The 17,338-nt window shown below is 39.6% G+C and overlaps 1 protein-coding gene and 1 pseudogene across 4 annotated transcripts in view; both read left to right on the top strand.

The window, feature by feature from the left end:
* The window catches only part of NSUN6 (NOP2/Sun RNA methyltransferase 6), a 73,506-nt gene that overhangs the window by 5,800 nt on the left and 50,368 nt on the right, over positions 1–17,338 (top strand). For all 4 annotated transcript variants that reach the window (XM_058681777.1, XM_058681773.1, XM_058681774.1 and 1 more), the window contains exons 4-5: positions 11,814–11,923; positions 13,774–13,927. In XM_058681777.1, coding sequence (XP_058537760.1) covers positions 11,814–11,923; positions 13,774–13,927 — 264 coding nt within the window. The remainder of the gene's footprint in view (positions 1–11,813; positions 11,924–13,773; positions 13,928–17,338) is intronic.
* LOC131483532 (large ribosomal subunit protein uL23-like) lies at positions 471–6,776 on the top strand (annotated as a pseudogene).

A 17,338-nucleotide genomic window follows, 5' to 3' on the forward strand; every position in this document is an offset into this window, starting at 1 on the left:
TAAAGTAATTTAGTAAAGCAGTCAATAGTAAGGCACTGTTTTAGTAAGTTAAGATTTATCTGTGCAGTGAAACATGGCCTTTAATGGGGGAGAATTATATGTACCGATAAGAGAAGAATTCACAATTATCAAAAGGAGGTTGCCATGCATAGGATAATTACAAATTTTTTTTTTTTTGTAATTACAAAAACAACTATACATTTATATTTAGATTTATATTTAGAAGTCTGGAGGCTTTAACGAACCCAACTTTTTTTTTTTTTTTTTTTTTTAATTTACTTTCTTTAAGTTTATTTGAGAGAAAGAGAGCAAGCAAGCATGCAGGGGAGAGAAAGAGAGAGAGGGAGGGAGGGAGAGAAACCTGAGCAGGCTCTGTACTCCTCTGCACAGAACCCGATGTGGGGCTTAAACTCACATCCTGTACTATTTTTTTTTCATAAAGTTATTTTTTTTAAGTTTATTTAATTTAAGGCGGGGGGTGGGGGAGAGAGAGCGAGAGAGAGAGAACTCCAAGCAGGCTCTGTACTATCAGCACAGAGCCTAACTCAGGGTTTGAACTCACCAACCATGAGATCATGCCCTGAGCTGAAATCGAGAGTCAGATGCTTAACTGAGCCACCCAGGTGCCGTCATACCCAACTATTAATAGGGGTTAATTCTGAGTGGTTAACTCTGATGAGGTTGGATTAGGAGAAAAGTGGTAAGAGGAGATTTTCACTTGTAACATTTCTGTGTTATATTTACTGCAAGTATATTTACTGTAAGAAATACTGTATGTATTTCTTTTGCATTAAAAGGAAGGAGTTTTTGAGTTCCTTATTTTGTTTCTTAAGGTGAAATTTGCAGGCGGTGAAATGGAGAGATCTTAATTATGTGTATCATTGGCTGAGTTTTCCCAAATTTGTATAGCTGTGTGGTTAAGATCCACCTCAGTCAAGATAGAAAGATGTCCATAATTGTCTCTAATTCTATATAAAGCTATTTCATTCTTTTTTAATAGCTGCATACTTAAAAATTTTTTTTATCCTTCTGTTGATGGACATTTCATTATTACCAACAGTAAATATTCTTAAGATGTTTCTTTGTGGACTTGCATAAGCATGTCTACAAGATAAATTGGTAACCCATGGAATCACTGGTTCATTGGTCTGTGCATATTTTAGTTTGAGACCTATTGTCTTCTAAAACGTTTTACCAGTCAGGAGCACCTGGGTGGCTCAGTTGGTTAAGTGTCCGATTTCAGCTCAGGTCATGATCTCATCTCATGGTTGGTGAGTTCCAGCCCCGAGCTGAGCTGTGGGCTGACAGCTCAGAACCTGGAACCTACTTGGATTCTGTGTCTCCCTCTCTCTTGCCCCTCCCCCACTTGTGCGCTCATGCGTGCGCGCCCTCTCGCTGGCTCTTTCACTCTCTCTCTCAAAAATCAACATTAAAAAATAAAAAAAAATAAGTTTTACCAGTTAATGTTTCTAGCAATGTATGAGAGATTCTTAGATCTTCATTCTTTTTCTCTCTTTTAATGTTTCTTTATTTTTGAGAGAGAGAGCAAGAGAGAGACAGGATGTGAGCAGGGGAGGGGCAAAGAGAGGGAAACACAGAATTCAAAGCAGGCTCCAGGCTCCACACTGACAGCCCGATGCAGGGCTTGAACCCACGAACCACGAGATCATGCCCTGAGTCGAAGTTGAACACTCAGTCGACTGAGCCACCCAGGTGCCCCTCAGATCTTTTATTCTTGCTAATACTGGCTATGCTAGCTCTTTTAAAATGTGTAGATAATTTAATTATTTTCTGAATTTAGCAACCCTTTCATCCTGTTCCTTGTAGTGATCTAGGCTACTCATCAGAACATTTGTGAACTAAAAAACACAAATGGTGAGTTACAACAGGAAAGTATTCAAAAGTCATTTAGGAGAATAGATTCACATGCCTCCCTTTCACTTCTAAAAGGAGCAAATTCATTCTTCTTTGTTTTTAAAATTCATTATCACTATTATTACCTTATGAGTTTCCACTATGAAAAATGAGGAAGTTCTTAAATTTTATCCCCTAAAACCTCCACCAGCCAGTTTTTATTTACTGTGTTCTTTAGCATTGTAGAGGTTTATAACATTGTTATTCTGGAAGCACAATTCAAATGGATGCAGTGCTTACTTTTAATTCTAATAGTTCATTTCTGAGTTCTTTGTCTTAATTGCTCTCTTGGTTAGCGAGTATAGTCCTTTATCCGGTCTGCAGCCCCTGCTTCCCGTCTCCAAAATCAGTATTCTCCTCTCCAAAGTATTTACTTTCTTGCTTGAGAATTGCCTGTTGCCTTTATATTTAAACAATAGGTTGACTGATAGTGGTTTCAGGTCCCATGTTATTTCCCTTAACACTTTGTAGACATTGCTTTTACAGCGTCAGGGCATCAAGTGTTGCTGTGAAGAAATCAGAGGCCGGGGCGCCTGGGTGGCTCAGTCGGATAAGCCTCTGACTTCAGCTCTGGTCATGATCTTGAGCTTTGTGGGTTTGAGCCGTACATTGGGTCTGTGCTGACAGCTCAGAGCCTGGAGCCTGCTTCAGATTCTGTGTCTCCCTCTCTCTCTGCCCCTCCCCTGTTCACACTCTGTCTCTCTCTCAAAAATAAACATTAAAAAAAAAAATTCAGAGGCCAAAAAAACATCCTCTCTCCCAGCCCCCCACAAGAGTAGTTTTTACTTGGAGATCTATGAATTCATCATTGAACTTTAGAAACTGGGCTAGGATATAGCTTGATTTTCACTATTCTCTCTTGCTCTTTAATCAAACAGTATAACTTTTTAGTTACAAGTCCACCAGTAGTTCTGTGAATATTTTTGTTGTACTTTTCTGTATTCTCTGTTATAAGGACCCTAGGACTCTGTAGGTTGGATCTCCAGTGCAGATATTCCTGTGTTGGGGCACCCCAAGACAACCAACCCTCAGGTGCTGTGATTGACAAGAATGAGTCAGGACTCAGCATGTTGTAGTGCTCCTGGGGAAGACTGATTACACAAAAGGATACAAAAGCAAATCTAGAAGGGAAAGGTGCATGGGGCAAAGTCTGGAAGAAGTCAGGCACAAGCTTCCAAGAGTCTTCTCCCCGATGGACTTATTAGAACATGCTTAATTCCTCTAGCAACAAATTGTGACACGAGTAAAATAGTTGCCCAGGAGGGCAGCTCATTAGAGACTAGACCCAGTGGCCAAGGTTTTTATTGGGCGCTGGTCGTGTGATCACCCTCTGCCCAGCATGTACCAAAATTTCAGGCTCCCAAAAGGAAAACAGGTGTTCAGAATAAAGCACATTGCTTATACAAACAGTTTAGGAATGCCCTATCACGAAGATGGAGCCGAAGGTGAAGAAGGAAGCCCCTGCTCCTCCCAAAGCCGAAGCCAAAGGAAAGGCTTTGAAGGCGAAGAAAGCAGTGCTGAAAGGCGTCCACAGTCATAAAAAAAAAGAAGATCCGCACGTCACTTACATTCCGACGGCCCAAGACACCGCATCTCCGAAGGCAGCCCAAATATCCTCGAAAGAGCGCCCCCAGGAGGAACGAGCTTGACCGCTATGCCATCATCAAGTTTCCCCTAACTGCCAAGTCAGCCATGAAGAAAATAGAAGACAACAACACTCTTGTGTTTATTGTGGATGTCAAGACCAACAAGCAGCAGATCAAACAGGCTGTAAAGAAGCTCTATGACATTGCCATTGCCAAGGTCAACACTCTGATCAGGCCCAATGGAGAAAAGAAAGCATATGTTCGATTGGCTCCTGACTATGATGCTTTGGATGTTGCCAACAAAATTGGGATCATCTAAACTGAGTCCAGCTGGCTAAATCTAAATATAAATTTTTTCAACAACAAAAACAAACAGTTTAGGAACAATAATCCACTCTTAGTAGGGAAGGTTTTAAGTCAGTGTTGGGAACTGTTTCTCACAGTCTTTTCCAGATGCCAGCCAAGGGCGGACCTTGCAAGCAGGCCTTTCTAAAAATAGCCATCTGAAGCCTGTTGTGTTCTTATTTCAGAGGCTTTATTATCATTTTATTTCCCAGTTCGCTATTTTCTGTTTTTTTTGAAACCCTCTCTTATCTCGGTTACACAACAGAAGTTAAGAACATTGCGTTAACGGATTGAAAGTATTTATTTTGAGAGTGCTAGTGCATGAGCAGGGGAGGGGCACAGACAGGGAGACAGAGGATCCCAAGCAGGCTCCATGCTATCAGCACAGAGCCCGACGCAGGGCTTGAACTCACGAACCATGAGATCATGACCTGAGCCAAAATCGAGAGTTGGACACTTAACTGACTAAGCCACCCAAGTGCCCCCACTATTTTCTGTTTTTTATCTTGTTTTTCTTATATACCATTTTTGAATTTTTCCTTTTACTTATTTTTAAAAGTACAAAGACATATTTGGCGTTCTTTTCCTTGGGTTTTTGTTTGTGTTTTGGTGTTGTAATATTGTTTTGGCTACTACCTATGTATAGGTCCCATGTCGAATGAATCTTTTCTGTTTATTATTCATTGAGTAGAAACAGTTACATTCACGTAGCTTCGTCTCCTTTGTAGTTTGCTCAAAAATGTTATAGAATACTCTGGTTTCTCTTCAGATCGCATAAAAATGTTATACAATGGGGTAAAATGTGTCCCTAGACGACTAAACAGATGTGTTTTCTGGAAATGCTTTCACCAAGTTTTCCCTAGCAACAAATTTCTAGTCCTGGTGAGTGGAGCCGATACAGGCTAAGGCTCTCTGTGAAGACTTCTAGCTCACAGCTTTTTTTGTACGGGGCTTTAAATTGTGTTTCTGCCTCGTTAACTCTGGCGAGGAGCACTGCTCTTGGTTGCTCTTCCCCTTCCCTTAGCTTCTTCCAGGCAGTTTATCCAGATTTCTCAGGGAAACACAGACACCTGCTTGCCAGTGTTGACAGTCCTGTTCCTCTTTCAGCTTGATATGCTGTGAATGGGGTACTGACAAGACCTTCTCAGATCATCTTTTCTCCACCTGGACCCCCCTGTCGTGGTTCTGAGTAGTAAATACTTGATTAGGCCTCCAGGTGCCTTTCCTTTTCATACCCTGTTGAGGAACTAGGTTTGATCCACATTTCTCTTTGTCAGGCGGTTATTCCTCCTCATTGGGAATGTAGCTAGCTGTTCCTTAGTTTTATTATAAGCGGCATGTCCTTCTCGGATTGATTTTTTTTTTCTCCATTTCTGCAGACTTCAGAAACAGAAATACACACACTTACTCTTTTCCTACTCTTGTACAAGATGCTCAATATCATACAGTTACTGAAAATACCAAAACAGGGGCGCCTGGGTGGCTCAGTCGGTTAAGCGTCAGACTTTGGCTCAGCTCGTGATCCTACGGTCCATGGATTCGAGCCCCACATTGGGCTCTGCTGTCGACACAGAGCCTGCTTCAGATCCTCTGTCCTCTCTCGCTGCCCCTCCTCTGCTTGTGTGCATGTGCTCTCTCTCTCTCTCAAAAATAAGCATTTAAAATTAAAAAGTCAAAACATAGAGGTTAAACTTTATTTGTAGATAGTGAGCAATTTTAAAAGTAATTTCTCACCATAAATTCAGTTTCCCTCAGGTTACTTAACAGGATACTTAACATGATACTTAATACTGGTGAAGTATATTTTAATGTTGGGAAGATCTTATCATTCGCAACATAATGAAATTGAACATAAGGTTGTGATGCTGCATTTGATGGTATCCATGTCAACTTTAGTGAAAAACCTAGAAGAAAATTGAATGCCGGCCTTCACTTGATATAAGAGTGTTTTTAGGGGCACCTGGGTGGCTCGGTTGGTTGAGCGTCCAACTCTTGATTGCGGCTCACGTCAGGATCTCACGGTTTCTGGGATCAAGCGCCACACAGGGCTCTGCACTGACAGCAAGGAGCTTGCTTGGGATTCTCTGTCTCCCCCTCTCTCTGCCCCTTCTTCTCTCTCTCGCTCTCTCTTTTTCAAAATAAATAAATAAACTTATTTTTAAAAAAGTGTTTTAACATCCTATCCCAAACAGCATTTCTAAAGACTGCATTTAGATTAGTAGAATGTTTTAGGTTAATATTCAGTTCATAATTTTTAAGAACCTCTCCATTTTTTTTAATAGTGTACCTCCCTTTTTGACAAAAATCTCAACAAAATATTTTTAGCAGTTGAGAAAATTTTTTCTTTCCTTCACAACTGAATAACTAATCCAGTAGCATAAATCTCTGGAGATCCAAAGGAGGCCAGATTTGCCTCTCTCAGCCTGCGTGATTTCTATCTTTCTTATCTTGCTAGTATCAGCACTTTAATATTTCAATTACTATTTATGTATATGAAATAATAGGGTAAATGCAATAAAATACTCCAGCAATTGCACAAACATGTATGATTAAAACAGATGGCAACCCTGCTGAAAAATATTTGTTGGAATGCAGTAATATGTAACATCTTAAAATTATATTCATTATCTCCTGTTTGGTGTAGAGTTGCTAATATGTGCAGTTAAAAAATGCCAAATAAATAAGTTTATGTTTTCATTTATGTTTTAGTGGGACATTCTCATAATCTCAGTTTTTAGTTCATAGACCCCTCATTTTTAAAGCTATTTTAATATTTTTTTTCTTAATCAGAGTACCTTCATTCTATTTTCCCTTTTATTTGTATGACTGTGCTATCAGAAAATCCACTTCAATGGTGTTGATTTACTCCTTTATTTGTAAACATTGAAGTAAAAAGTCAAGCTTTTGGCAGGTTTTATGGCCCTGCATCAACTTTGACATGTCCTTTTATCTTTCCTGCCTACAACTCTCCCCTTCAGGAAAGCTGAATTACACTTCGATACTTGTTTTTGTACAATTAGTCCTAGTGTTGAGGGATCTCTAAGACCACTCCCTGGTTTGATGACTCTCTAGGATGACTCCTAGGATTCGGCATTATTTGTGACTATGATTTATTGCAGTGAAGTCATCTGAAGCAGAATCAGTGAAAGGAGGGGGCACGTGGGAAAAAGTACAGGGTAAACCAGTTGAAAGCTTTACAGAATTCTCTTCCAGTGGAGTCACACAGGAAACAGTTCCCTCAGCAACAGGTTTGACAACATGAGATGTTGCCAGCCAGAGAAATTTATGAGAGGCTCAGTGACCAGGATTCTTATTCGGGGGTGATCATGTAGGTACTCCCTGCCTGGTACATGCCCAGAAGGAAATTCTGGTCCCCCAGAAGGAAAGTCAGTGTTGGCCATCAACCTTATTATTTATACAGACAATTTAAGCATAGTGAGCTATTCTTGTCAGGTAACCGTGAGTACCCGCCTGAAATCTAAGTTCCCAGATGCCAGCCAAGGACCAACCTTATAGCCATGCCTTCCCAAGAAAGGCTAGCTATTCAGGCTTGCTATGTTAACTCTATTTTTTTTCTTTGTTTCAAGTTTTAATTTAAATTCTAGTTAACATATGATATTGGTTTCTGGAGTAGAATTTAGTAATTCATCACTTGTGTATAACACCCAGTGCTCATCACAAGTGTCCTCCTTAATACCCATCATCCATTTAGCCCATCCCCCACTGTCCTCTCCTCCAGCAGTCCTCAGTTTCTCCTTTATAGTTAAGACTGTCCTAAGGTTTGCTTCCCTCTCTTTTTTTTCTTTCCTTCCCCTGTGTTCATCTGTTTGGTTTCTTAAATTCCACATGTGAGTGAAATCATATGGTATTTGTCTTTCTCTGGTTGAACTTATTTTGTTTAGCATAATACACTCTGGCTCCATCCATGTCGTTGCAAATGGCAGGATTTCATTCTTTTTTCCATAGTCTTTCCTTCTGTCCTCTCCATGAAATGGTTATCCCCATAAAATATTCTGATTCACACTACAAGTTTCCATGCCACAAGACATTTTTTGAATTGGTGCTATGTGGAGGACCCAAGGGTTTTACAAAGATGAATGAAACTTAGTTGTTTCATTTAAAAACAGAAAACTTTGGTGTGAGTCAGACTGTTAACAGTGAAGGTGTACATGAAGTGCCATCAGAGCACAGAATAGGAATGACTTGAGTAAAAGAAAATTGGTAAAGATTTTCTGCAAGTGGATGTTATTTCATTGGAGCCTTGAAAGTGAGCAGGCAGTAGGCTGATGAGGTAAGATGGGGGAAGGGTATGCAAGGTGGAGAGAAGTATGGGGGTGTGAAAATGTAAGGTGGCTCATGACAAAAGTGATCAGGTTTGTCTACTCAGTTGCTTTTGCAGAGAGGTTGGTGAAAGATGAGGTTGAAGAAGTTAGGGGAGGCTGGCTGTCAAATGTAAAAAGATTTTTTCAACTAAGGAATATTTAGGTTTTTTTTTGTTTTTGGTTTTGGTTTTTTTTTGTGCAGAACATAGGAGCTAAAGAATATTAGTGGTGCATAAAGTTGTTTTTCAAACTGCGTGCAGATCACGATCCATTAGTAGGTTGTAAAATCAATATAATGTCTTTTTATTATTTTATAAAAGAAATGGGATATTATTTTGTAACGTATCCTAGTGCATTGCACACAGTGAAGATGTTTCATGAAACATTTGATAGATACACACGCACCTACATATGTGTACTGGGTTGTGATAATAAGTGCATTTGTAACATTGGCTTACAGTCCAAAAAGTTTGAAAAACTTTTTGAAAGCAGATGAATTGGAAGACTGTAAACAAACCATTTCAGAGTGTTGTATTTCCAACGATATGGTGACCTAGATAGCCTGAAAATGTTTCTGCTACACACAACCTAGGAATACTAAATAAAAAATAGGCCAGAAGATGCACACCTGGGTGGTTGAGAATGTGAGTGAGATATTCAGGGATTAGAATGAAGAGTAACTGAAAACAAAGCATGTGGGCTCATATTTAGGGTTGGGGGATGTGGGAGGGGAGGTAGTTAGTTGGTCTCCTAAATCTAGGGCCTTTTTCTTTTGTTGGTGTGTGTGTGTGTGTGTGTGTGTGTGTGTGTGTGTTAGAGCACGAGCAGGGGAGAGGGAAAGAGGGAATCTTAAGCAGGCTCCACACCTGGCACGGAGCCCCACATGGGGCTTGATCCCATGACCTTAGGATCTTGAGACAAAATCAAGAGTCAGATGCTCAGCTGACCGAGCCACCCAGGCTCCCCTAGGGCCTTTTATTTTAATAAGAGGCTATTAACCCTAGGAGCTGAGAAGTATCCAGCAGTCAGTGCAAGGCAATAATCAGGAGTTGATCTCTCTTGTCTTAGGATCTGGCTTGAAGAAGACAAATCTGAGAATGTGGAACTATGGTTCATACCTCATAAAGGTTTGGAATTCAAATTCATACTACCCAAGTGGTCTTGAAACCTGCAGTCTGGGAAATTAACATAAAAATTTGATCCCAAGCCAGTTCATGAGGTGCTTGGCAAAAGCCAGGCAAAACCACTCTTGAGTGACACACATTCAGTGCTAGCCACACACATTTCTCATGGTTGAATGCTATATACTAAGATTCAAACCTCCATAAGTGAGAACAGCATATACAGCAAATCGAAGGATCCTATTTCCCCCTGAACTTTAGCAGAGTAGAGCTCTCTGGTAGAAACTTAAAAATTTTTTTTTTAATGTTTATTTATTATTGAGAGAAAGAGAGCGAGCATGAGCATGGGAGGGGCAGACACAGAATCTGAAGCAAGCTCCAGGCTCTGAGCTGTCAGCACAGAGCCCGACGCAGGGCTCAAACTCACAAACTGCGAGATCATGACCTGAGCCAAAGTTGGATGCTTAACCGACTGAGCCACCCAGACGCCCCTCTGGTAGCAACTTTAAAATCAGAGTTCTTAGGGGTGTCTGGGTGGCTCAGTTGGTTGGGCATCCGACTTCAGCTCAGGTCATGATCTCACTGTTCACAGGTTAAAGCCCCATGTGGGGCTCTGTGCTGACAGCTCAGAGCCTGGAGCCTGCTTCAGGGTTCTGTGTCTCCCTCTCTTTCTGCCCTTCCCCTGCTCACGCTGTCTCTCTCCCTCTCCCTCTCCCTCTCCCTCTCCCTCTCCCTCTCCCTCTCCCTCTCCCTCTCCCTCTCCCTCTCTCTCTCCCTCTCTCTCTCTCTCTCTCCCTCTCTCTCTCTCTCTCTCTCTCTCAAAAATAAATAAATATTAAAAAAATAGATCTGGGGCTCCTGGGTGGCTGGATATGCATCCAACTTTGGCTCAGGGCATGATCTCGCAGTCCGTGAGTTTGAACCCCGCATCAGGCTCTGTGTTGACAGCTGAGAGCCTGGAGCCTGCTTCAGATTCTGCATCTCCCTCTCTCTCTGCCCCTCCCCTGCTTGTGCTCTGTCTCTCTTTGTCTCTCAAATGAATGTTAAAAAAAAGAAAAAAAAAAGAATAGAAATAATGGGGGAAAGACAATATTCAAAAGTGTAATGCTAAGAATTTTCCAGGATTTATGAAAGACATGTAAGAAGTACAATGAGTCTGAAGCCAAAAATAAAAATAATTCCATGTCTACTTCAGAATGAAACTGCAGAATGCCAAAGACATAAAGAAGATCTGAAAATGGTCGAGGGTGAAAAAGCCAAAAAGCTATTTCAGAAATTAAGTCAAGAGCTGATACAGGTCCAGTGTTGGAGGATGGGTCCAGAAGACCTGTCGGAGAATTAGAGATGGCATGATTTGGTAATGCAATATATGTCGAGTAAGGAGGTTTAGGAAAAAAGGGATTTAAAATAATGTTGAGACTTCCGGTTTGGTTATTGAGGCAGATGACACTTTGTTCAAGATTGGCAACAGAAGGATTGGAAGATTTGGGATGTGCTAAGGATGAAGGAGTGGATCAGAGAAAAGTAACATTGTTTAGGACTTGATAAGCTTGAAGTGACTAGGGGACACGCACATACAGTTACCTGCAGGTGATGAGAAATACCAGTCCAGGGTCTAGAAAGGCCGAACATACGAGTACACAGGTCATTTTTGTAAGTGATTATTGAAATACTGAGATTGCCAAGGGGTAGAATGCAAGGTGAGAAGAAATGCAGTATGTTTTGGAATGTGGGGAATAGACCTCTTTAAGACGTAGATTGAAAATGAACAGTGAGAATGTAAGACAGGAGTGGAATAAAGCCGAGAAGCTTAGTGAGATTTGACCATCGGGAGATTACCGAAGGAAGATAGGACACACACAGTTATGCTGCAAGGAGTTTTGACAACACCTGTGAGATGTCGCCAACCAGGGTCGCTCATCAGAGACTCAGTGCTTACGATTTTTATTTGGGGCTGATCACCTAGGCACCCCCTGACTTTTGGAAAAGTCTTTTCTGTGTGTTAGAAGTGACCCCCAGGTGTTAGTTGTCTAAGGAGTGCATGGGAAGTGAGAAATTGGAAAACACTCAAAAAAGTTGGACAGTAAAGGAAGACTAAAAGACATCTTTGTTTTAAAATACAAATGGTTTACCATGCAGCAGTATACCATTTTAGAAATGTTTTATTGTCTGTTTAGGGTCTTTTTTAGTCTTTGAAGACAGGGACTTTATTTTTCTTCCCTCCTAATGCTGTTATGAAAACAGCAATGCTCATTAAATGAGTAAGCAGTTTTTGGTGCCACTTTATTGCCTTCCACCAGATGGACATCTTTCTATTTTTTCTTTTCTCAAGTGTGTCCCACCCCACTCTCTAAACTACTTTCTCTATTCAGCTTTTTTTTTAGCTTGCTTTTTCTTAGTTATCCATTAGTGGGATTATCTTAGGACAGTCAAGACTAAAGAGGTTTTAAGGGTTTAGATTGAGACATTAAAAAGTTTGGTTGGGGGTGTATTACTCTGTTAAATTGCTCATCTTACATCCCTAGGAGGAATATAAAAAAACAGCAGTGTGAAGCAGTTGTTGGAGCACAGTGTGGCAATGCAGTGTTAAGAGGGGCCCACGTCTACGTTCCCGGAATTGTGTCAGCTTCGAAATGTAAGTATCATGTTTAAGCGTCTCTGTAAAATAAAAGATTCTTTAAAATCCGTGTACATGATCAAATGGAAACTTTATTTAACTATCGCTCAGACGCATTTCAAGTTTATCGGATATTTTCCAAGTTTTACGTTCGGGATAGCCAGCGAGAGGTTTATCTGATACGGTCTAACAAATTTGGCATCCATGTAAGGTCTGCCAGTTTTTTCCTTTCCTTATAAGGGTATGTGAGATGATCTTCAGAGGACTGTTACTGATTAATAGAGTGTAAGATGTCAGTGAGATTTTATTTTGTATTCTTAAGTCCATTGCCCTCAGACTTCTGTTGTCACCGTGTGGGCATTGCCCTCAGACTTCTGTTGTCACCGTGTGGGTAACCTTCAGTACCTGGAATTTTAATATTGGAGTAAAAGTCAGTATTCTTAATTTACTCACTCAGTTGATGACCTGTTACATTATGCTTAGTAAGTTAGTCACTGTGGTTCAGTCCTAATTTATTGGGCTTGAAATCAAGAGACGGGGGTTTTGATCTCTTGGTGAGTTATTCAGTCTGTGGGCTTCAGTTATCTTGTCTGTGAAATAAATAACTTGACCTACATTAGTGTATGCTAAACCACTGCCCACTGGCCAAGTCTGGCCTGTGTCTGCTTTTGCGTGGCTCACAAATGAAAATGGTTTTTCCATTTTTAAAAGATTGTTTTAAAACGCAGAATATGCCAATAGACTTGATGTGGCTCACAAAGCCTCAACTGCTTACCACCCTTTACAGAAAAAGTTCACTGACCCCTGATCTGTGTGGACAGTTCTAGCTCTGGCTGATCTGCTACTCACTACTGTGGTCAAGTTAATGGGGTAGACAAATTTGTGGCAGGCTAGGTCTAAGAAGAAGTGGAATGCAGTTTCCCATTTTGAAAGTCATCAGGATGTGTTACTGAAATTAATGAAATGACTATAAAAATTAGACTTAACCATAGAAATAAATTCTGTACTCTGTGGTTTCAAGGTGTTGTGAGTATATACACATGTATATGTATGTGCATGTATATGTGCACACATACATATATATACACACATGCACACACACACACATATATATATATATGAATGAATGTTTGTGCTTATCATTTATATCCCTGCTGTGACTGCTATAATAGGAAACCTGCAAAGAAATAACAGGGTTGTGGGATTTAGAAAAATTTCTTTAAGGGATTTTAGTATACTTTTTTGAGGAATCGTTTAAAAAAAAAAGTGAAAACGGAGGGAGAGGAATGGGGATGTGGGGTGAGGGGAGGAGAAAGAGAGAGAGAGAGAGAGGGAGGGAGAGAGGGAGGGAGGGAGGATCCCAAGTAGGCTCCGCTCTGTCGGCACATAGCCCAACGTGGGGCTAAAACTCATGAACCGTGAGATCGTGACCTGAGACGAAATCAAGAGTCAGGCCCTCAACAGGTGCCCTGGGATCTTTTTAAAGGAACCTTAGAACTTTGAGGATTGAGCCAAAGATACCAAAATTTAAATGAAATTTTTTAGGGAATGTTAGGTTTGGAGAAAATAATTTAAGTAGGAGATACCTTCCTTTTCTGCTTAGCTAAATTCTTCCAATTCAGATAGAATGTTTTGAAGACTTTTGTTTTCCTAGAAAAAAGTCTTCAGTTAGATTTACTGTTATAGAACATTTAAAAGCAAAAAGCAGTATTTTCTGTAAGGGGTTATTTTGAGATAATGAGCCAGTTTAGACCTCCATACCCACTCGTGATGCCCTTTCATGTCCCCAGTCCAGCTTTAAAGAATGTTCACTATTCTCCTACCAAAACAGAGTTTAATTAGTATCATCTGGTTTTCTTCTTTCTTAGTTATGAAAGCTGGAGATGTTATTTCTGTATACTCTGATATTAAAGGCAAATGTAAGAAAGGAGCCAAAGAATTTGATGGAACGAAAGTATTCCTTGGCAATGGGATTTCTGAGCTAAGCCGCAAAGAAATCTTCAATGGGCTACCCGAACTGAAGTATGTCGTCAAGGTTTGTTTGGGGGAAATGTACATCCTTTCTGGTGATTCAAGGAAAATAAAAACAATGTCAAAAATAGATCTAGTTGCATTATAAAATTTTGTTGGTATAAATTCAACTGGAAAATAATCGTTGAGTGAGTATTTCCATGTTTTTTGAAAAATTGCTTTTAGGTGAAAGAGTAGGTGCTTAGATTAAAGGGCCCTGAGTAAGCACATAGTCACACTGTAGTTGTCAGTTTCAGTTTTCCTTGTGGATTTTATTGATTTAAAAATTGTTGCATCTTTGGGGAACAGTACTCATCTTGAAAAAGGATAAATTGTGACCTATCCAGAGCTTTTTAAACAATCTGACTTTGTGAAAGGAAAAGCTTATGATTTTAATAAAAATTAAAAAGCAAAAAATTTATATTCAATTTTTACCAGAAAGCCACATGGCTACTTGTGGTCAAGGATTAGTGTTTGGATTTACTCAAACCAAATTAAGATACAGTTATTGTTAAATCATCTCAGGTTGCTCCTGGCTCTAAACACATCAAATCTGTGGGCAGTCCAGAGTCTGCTTTTGCTTCACGTTTCGGCCTAAACTGTTTAAGGAGTTCCGTGGACAGCTCCATTACCCCACCACTGACAGCTGATGTAGAGGTACTGAAAGCTGTGCGTTTATCTGCGGAGAACTGGACCCTGTCCCTGATCCCTGGAACAGTTTTCATGTTGCAGTGATTTGGGTTTATGATTGAAATTACTTCTTCAGAAGTAACAGATTATTGGATTAGCTAACTCTGGAAAGCAGGCGCTTTCCAAATGGCCAAGAGCAAATATTTTACTCTTAGACGGCTTATGAATATGAAGATAAAGCATATGTATGTTGTATTTTTCTTTGGGTCTGAAATAGGGAATCAATGCTTTGACTGCCTCCTTCAGTTCTGTTGTTAGTAGTACACGCCTCATCCTCTTTGTGTGTGTCTGTGTGTGTGTGTGTGTGTGTGTGTGTGACTGGCTTCATTTTTTTTTTTTCCTGAAGAATAATTGACATACAATATTGTATTTCAGGTATACAGCACAGTGATTCGGTATTTATATGCATTAGAAAATGGTCACCACAATAAGGTGTTACCATCTGTGGTCACGCAAAGTTGTAACAATATTACTGACTATCTTTCCTATGGCATACCTTACATCCCCATGTTTTATTGATAACTATTTTATTTTTAAATTTTCCTTCAGGTTTATTTATTTATTTTTGAGAGAGAGTGAGTGAGTGACTACAAGCAAGGGAGGGGCAGAGAGAGAGAGATCAGGAGAAACAGAACCCGAAGCAGGTTCCAGGCTCTGAGCTGTCAGCTCAAAGCCCGACATGGGGCTGGAACCCACAAACCATGAGATAATGACCTGAGCCGAGGTCAGACCCTTAACCAACTGGGCTACCCAGGCACCACTTTTGATAACTTATTTAATCTTATTTGTAATTTATTTAACCCCCATAACTTAATCCTGGTAACTGATTTATAACTGGAAAATTAATCCTTTTCACCTATTTTATTCATTACTGTCACCCCCTTGCCTGTCGTACCCATCAGTTCTCTGTATCTATGGTTCTGTTTCTATTTTGTTTCGTTTGTTCATTTGTTTTTTAGATCCCACAGTGAACTCATAACAGTATTTGTCTTTATCTGACTTATTTCGCTTAGCATAGTACACTTGAGGGCCATCCATGTTGTCATGAACGGCAAGATTTCATTCTTTTTTGTGACTAATATTCCTGTGTGTATATGTATATATACCACATTTTCTTAATCCATTCATCTATCAGTGGGCACTTTTCTTCTTGTGATTGATTTCTAGTTTCTTGCAACTGATTTCTAGTTTCATACTGCTGTGTAGGAAGAGAAGCTTGATGTGATTTCAGTCTTGTTAAATGTTAAATTTATTGAGATTTGTTTTGTGGCCTAATGTGGTGTATCTAGGAAAATGTTACATGTACACTTGAGAAAAATGTGTAGTCTGCTGTTTGGGGATGGAATATCCTGTATGTATCAAGTCGATCCGGTTTGATGTATTCTTAACAGCTGTTATCGGATTATTTTCTGTCTGGATGATCTATCCATTGATGTATGTGTGGTGTTAAAGTCCCCTATTATTACTGTTATTAATGATTCTCTTTATGATTATTTAATGCACTTCTTTGTCTCGTTACAGCCTTTTTGTTTTAAAGTCTTTTTTGTTTCATATAAGTGTTGCTACCCCAGCTTTCTTCTAGTTTTCATTTGCATGGAATATTTTTTTGTAGCCCTTTACTTTCAGTCTGTATTCAGACTTGGGTCTGAAGTGAATCTCTTGTAGTTAGCATATAGATGGGTCTTGTTTTTTAGCCATTCACTCATGCTCTGTGAAAAAAAAATCTTTTAGTTTATTTATTTTGAGAGACAGTGCGAGTGGGGGAGGGGCAGAGAGAGAGGGAGAGAGAGAATCTCAAGTAGCCTCCCCAGCACTGTCAGCGCAGAGCCCGACATGGGGCTAGAACTCATGAAACTGCGAGATCATGATCTGAGCTGAAACCAAGAGGATGCTTAACCGACTGAGCTACCCAGGCGCCCCCACTCATTGCTTAGATCATTTATATGGTACTTATTGCCATTTTGTTACTTGTTTTCTGATTGTATTTGTAATTCTTTGTTCTTCTCTTGGGACTTGATGATTTTAGTATTATGCCTGGATTACTTCCTCTTTTTTGTGTGTGTACCCATTCTAGATTTTCAGTTTGTGGTAACCATGAGATTCATACATAATCTATGTATATAACAGTGTATTTTAAGTTGGTGATTGCTTAATTATGAACACATTCCAAAATCACTACATTCCCCACCCCCACCCAGCAGCATTTTATGTTTATGGCATCATATTTTACATCTTTTTATCCTATGTATTTTTTAGCTAAATTATTATAGGTATAGGTGATTTTACACTCTTGTCTTTTCACCTTCAGACTAGTTTTATAAATGGTTGATCCACTACCTTTACTATATATTTTCCTTTACCAATGAGATTTTTTTTTCTTTCATATATCTTTATTTCTAATTATGGCCTTTTCCTTTTTGCTTAAAGAAGTCCCTTTAATATTGTAAATTTAATTTAGTGGTGATGATCTCCTTTAGCTTTTGCTTCTCTGATAAACTCTTATCTCCCCATCAATTGTAAATGATACCCTTTCTGGGTAGAGTATTCTTGATTGTAAGCACTTTGAAAATACTGTGGCACTCACTACCTTCTGGCTTGCAAAATTTGTGCTGAGAAATTGATAGCGTGATGTGCAGGGTAGGGGGTAGGTTCCCTTATATGTAACTAATGCTTTTTTTTTTTTTCTTATTTTGTTGCTTTTAAGATTCTGTCTTTATGTTTTTAGTTTTTGAC

Source organism: Neofelis nebulosa, chromosome 8 (genome assembly GCF_028018385.1).
Source record: "Neofelis nebulosa isolate mNeoNeb1 chromosome 8, mNeoNeb1.pri, whole genome shotgun sequence".
Taxonomy (NCBI): Eukaryota; Metazoa; Chordata; class Mammalia; order Carnivora; family Felidae; genus Neofelis; species Neofelis nebulosa.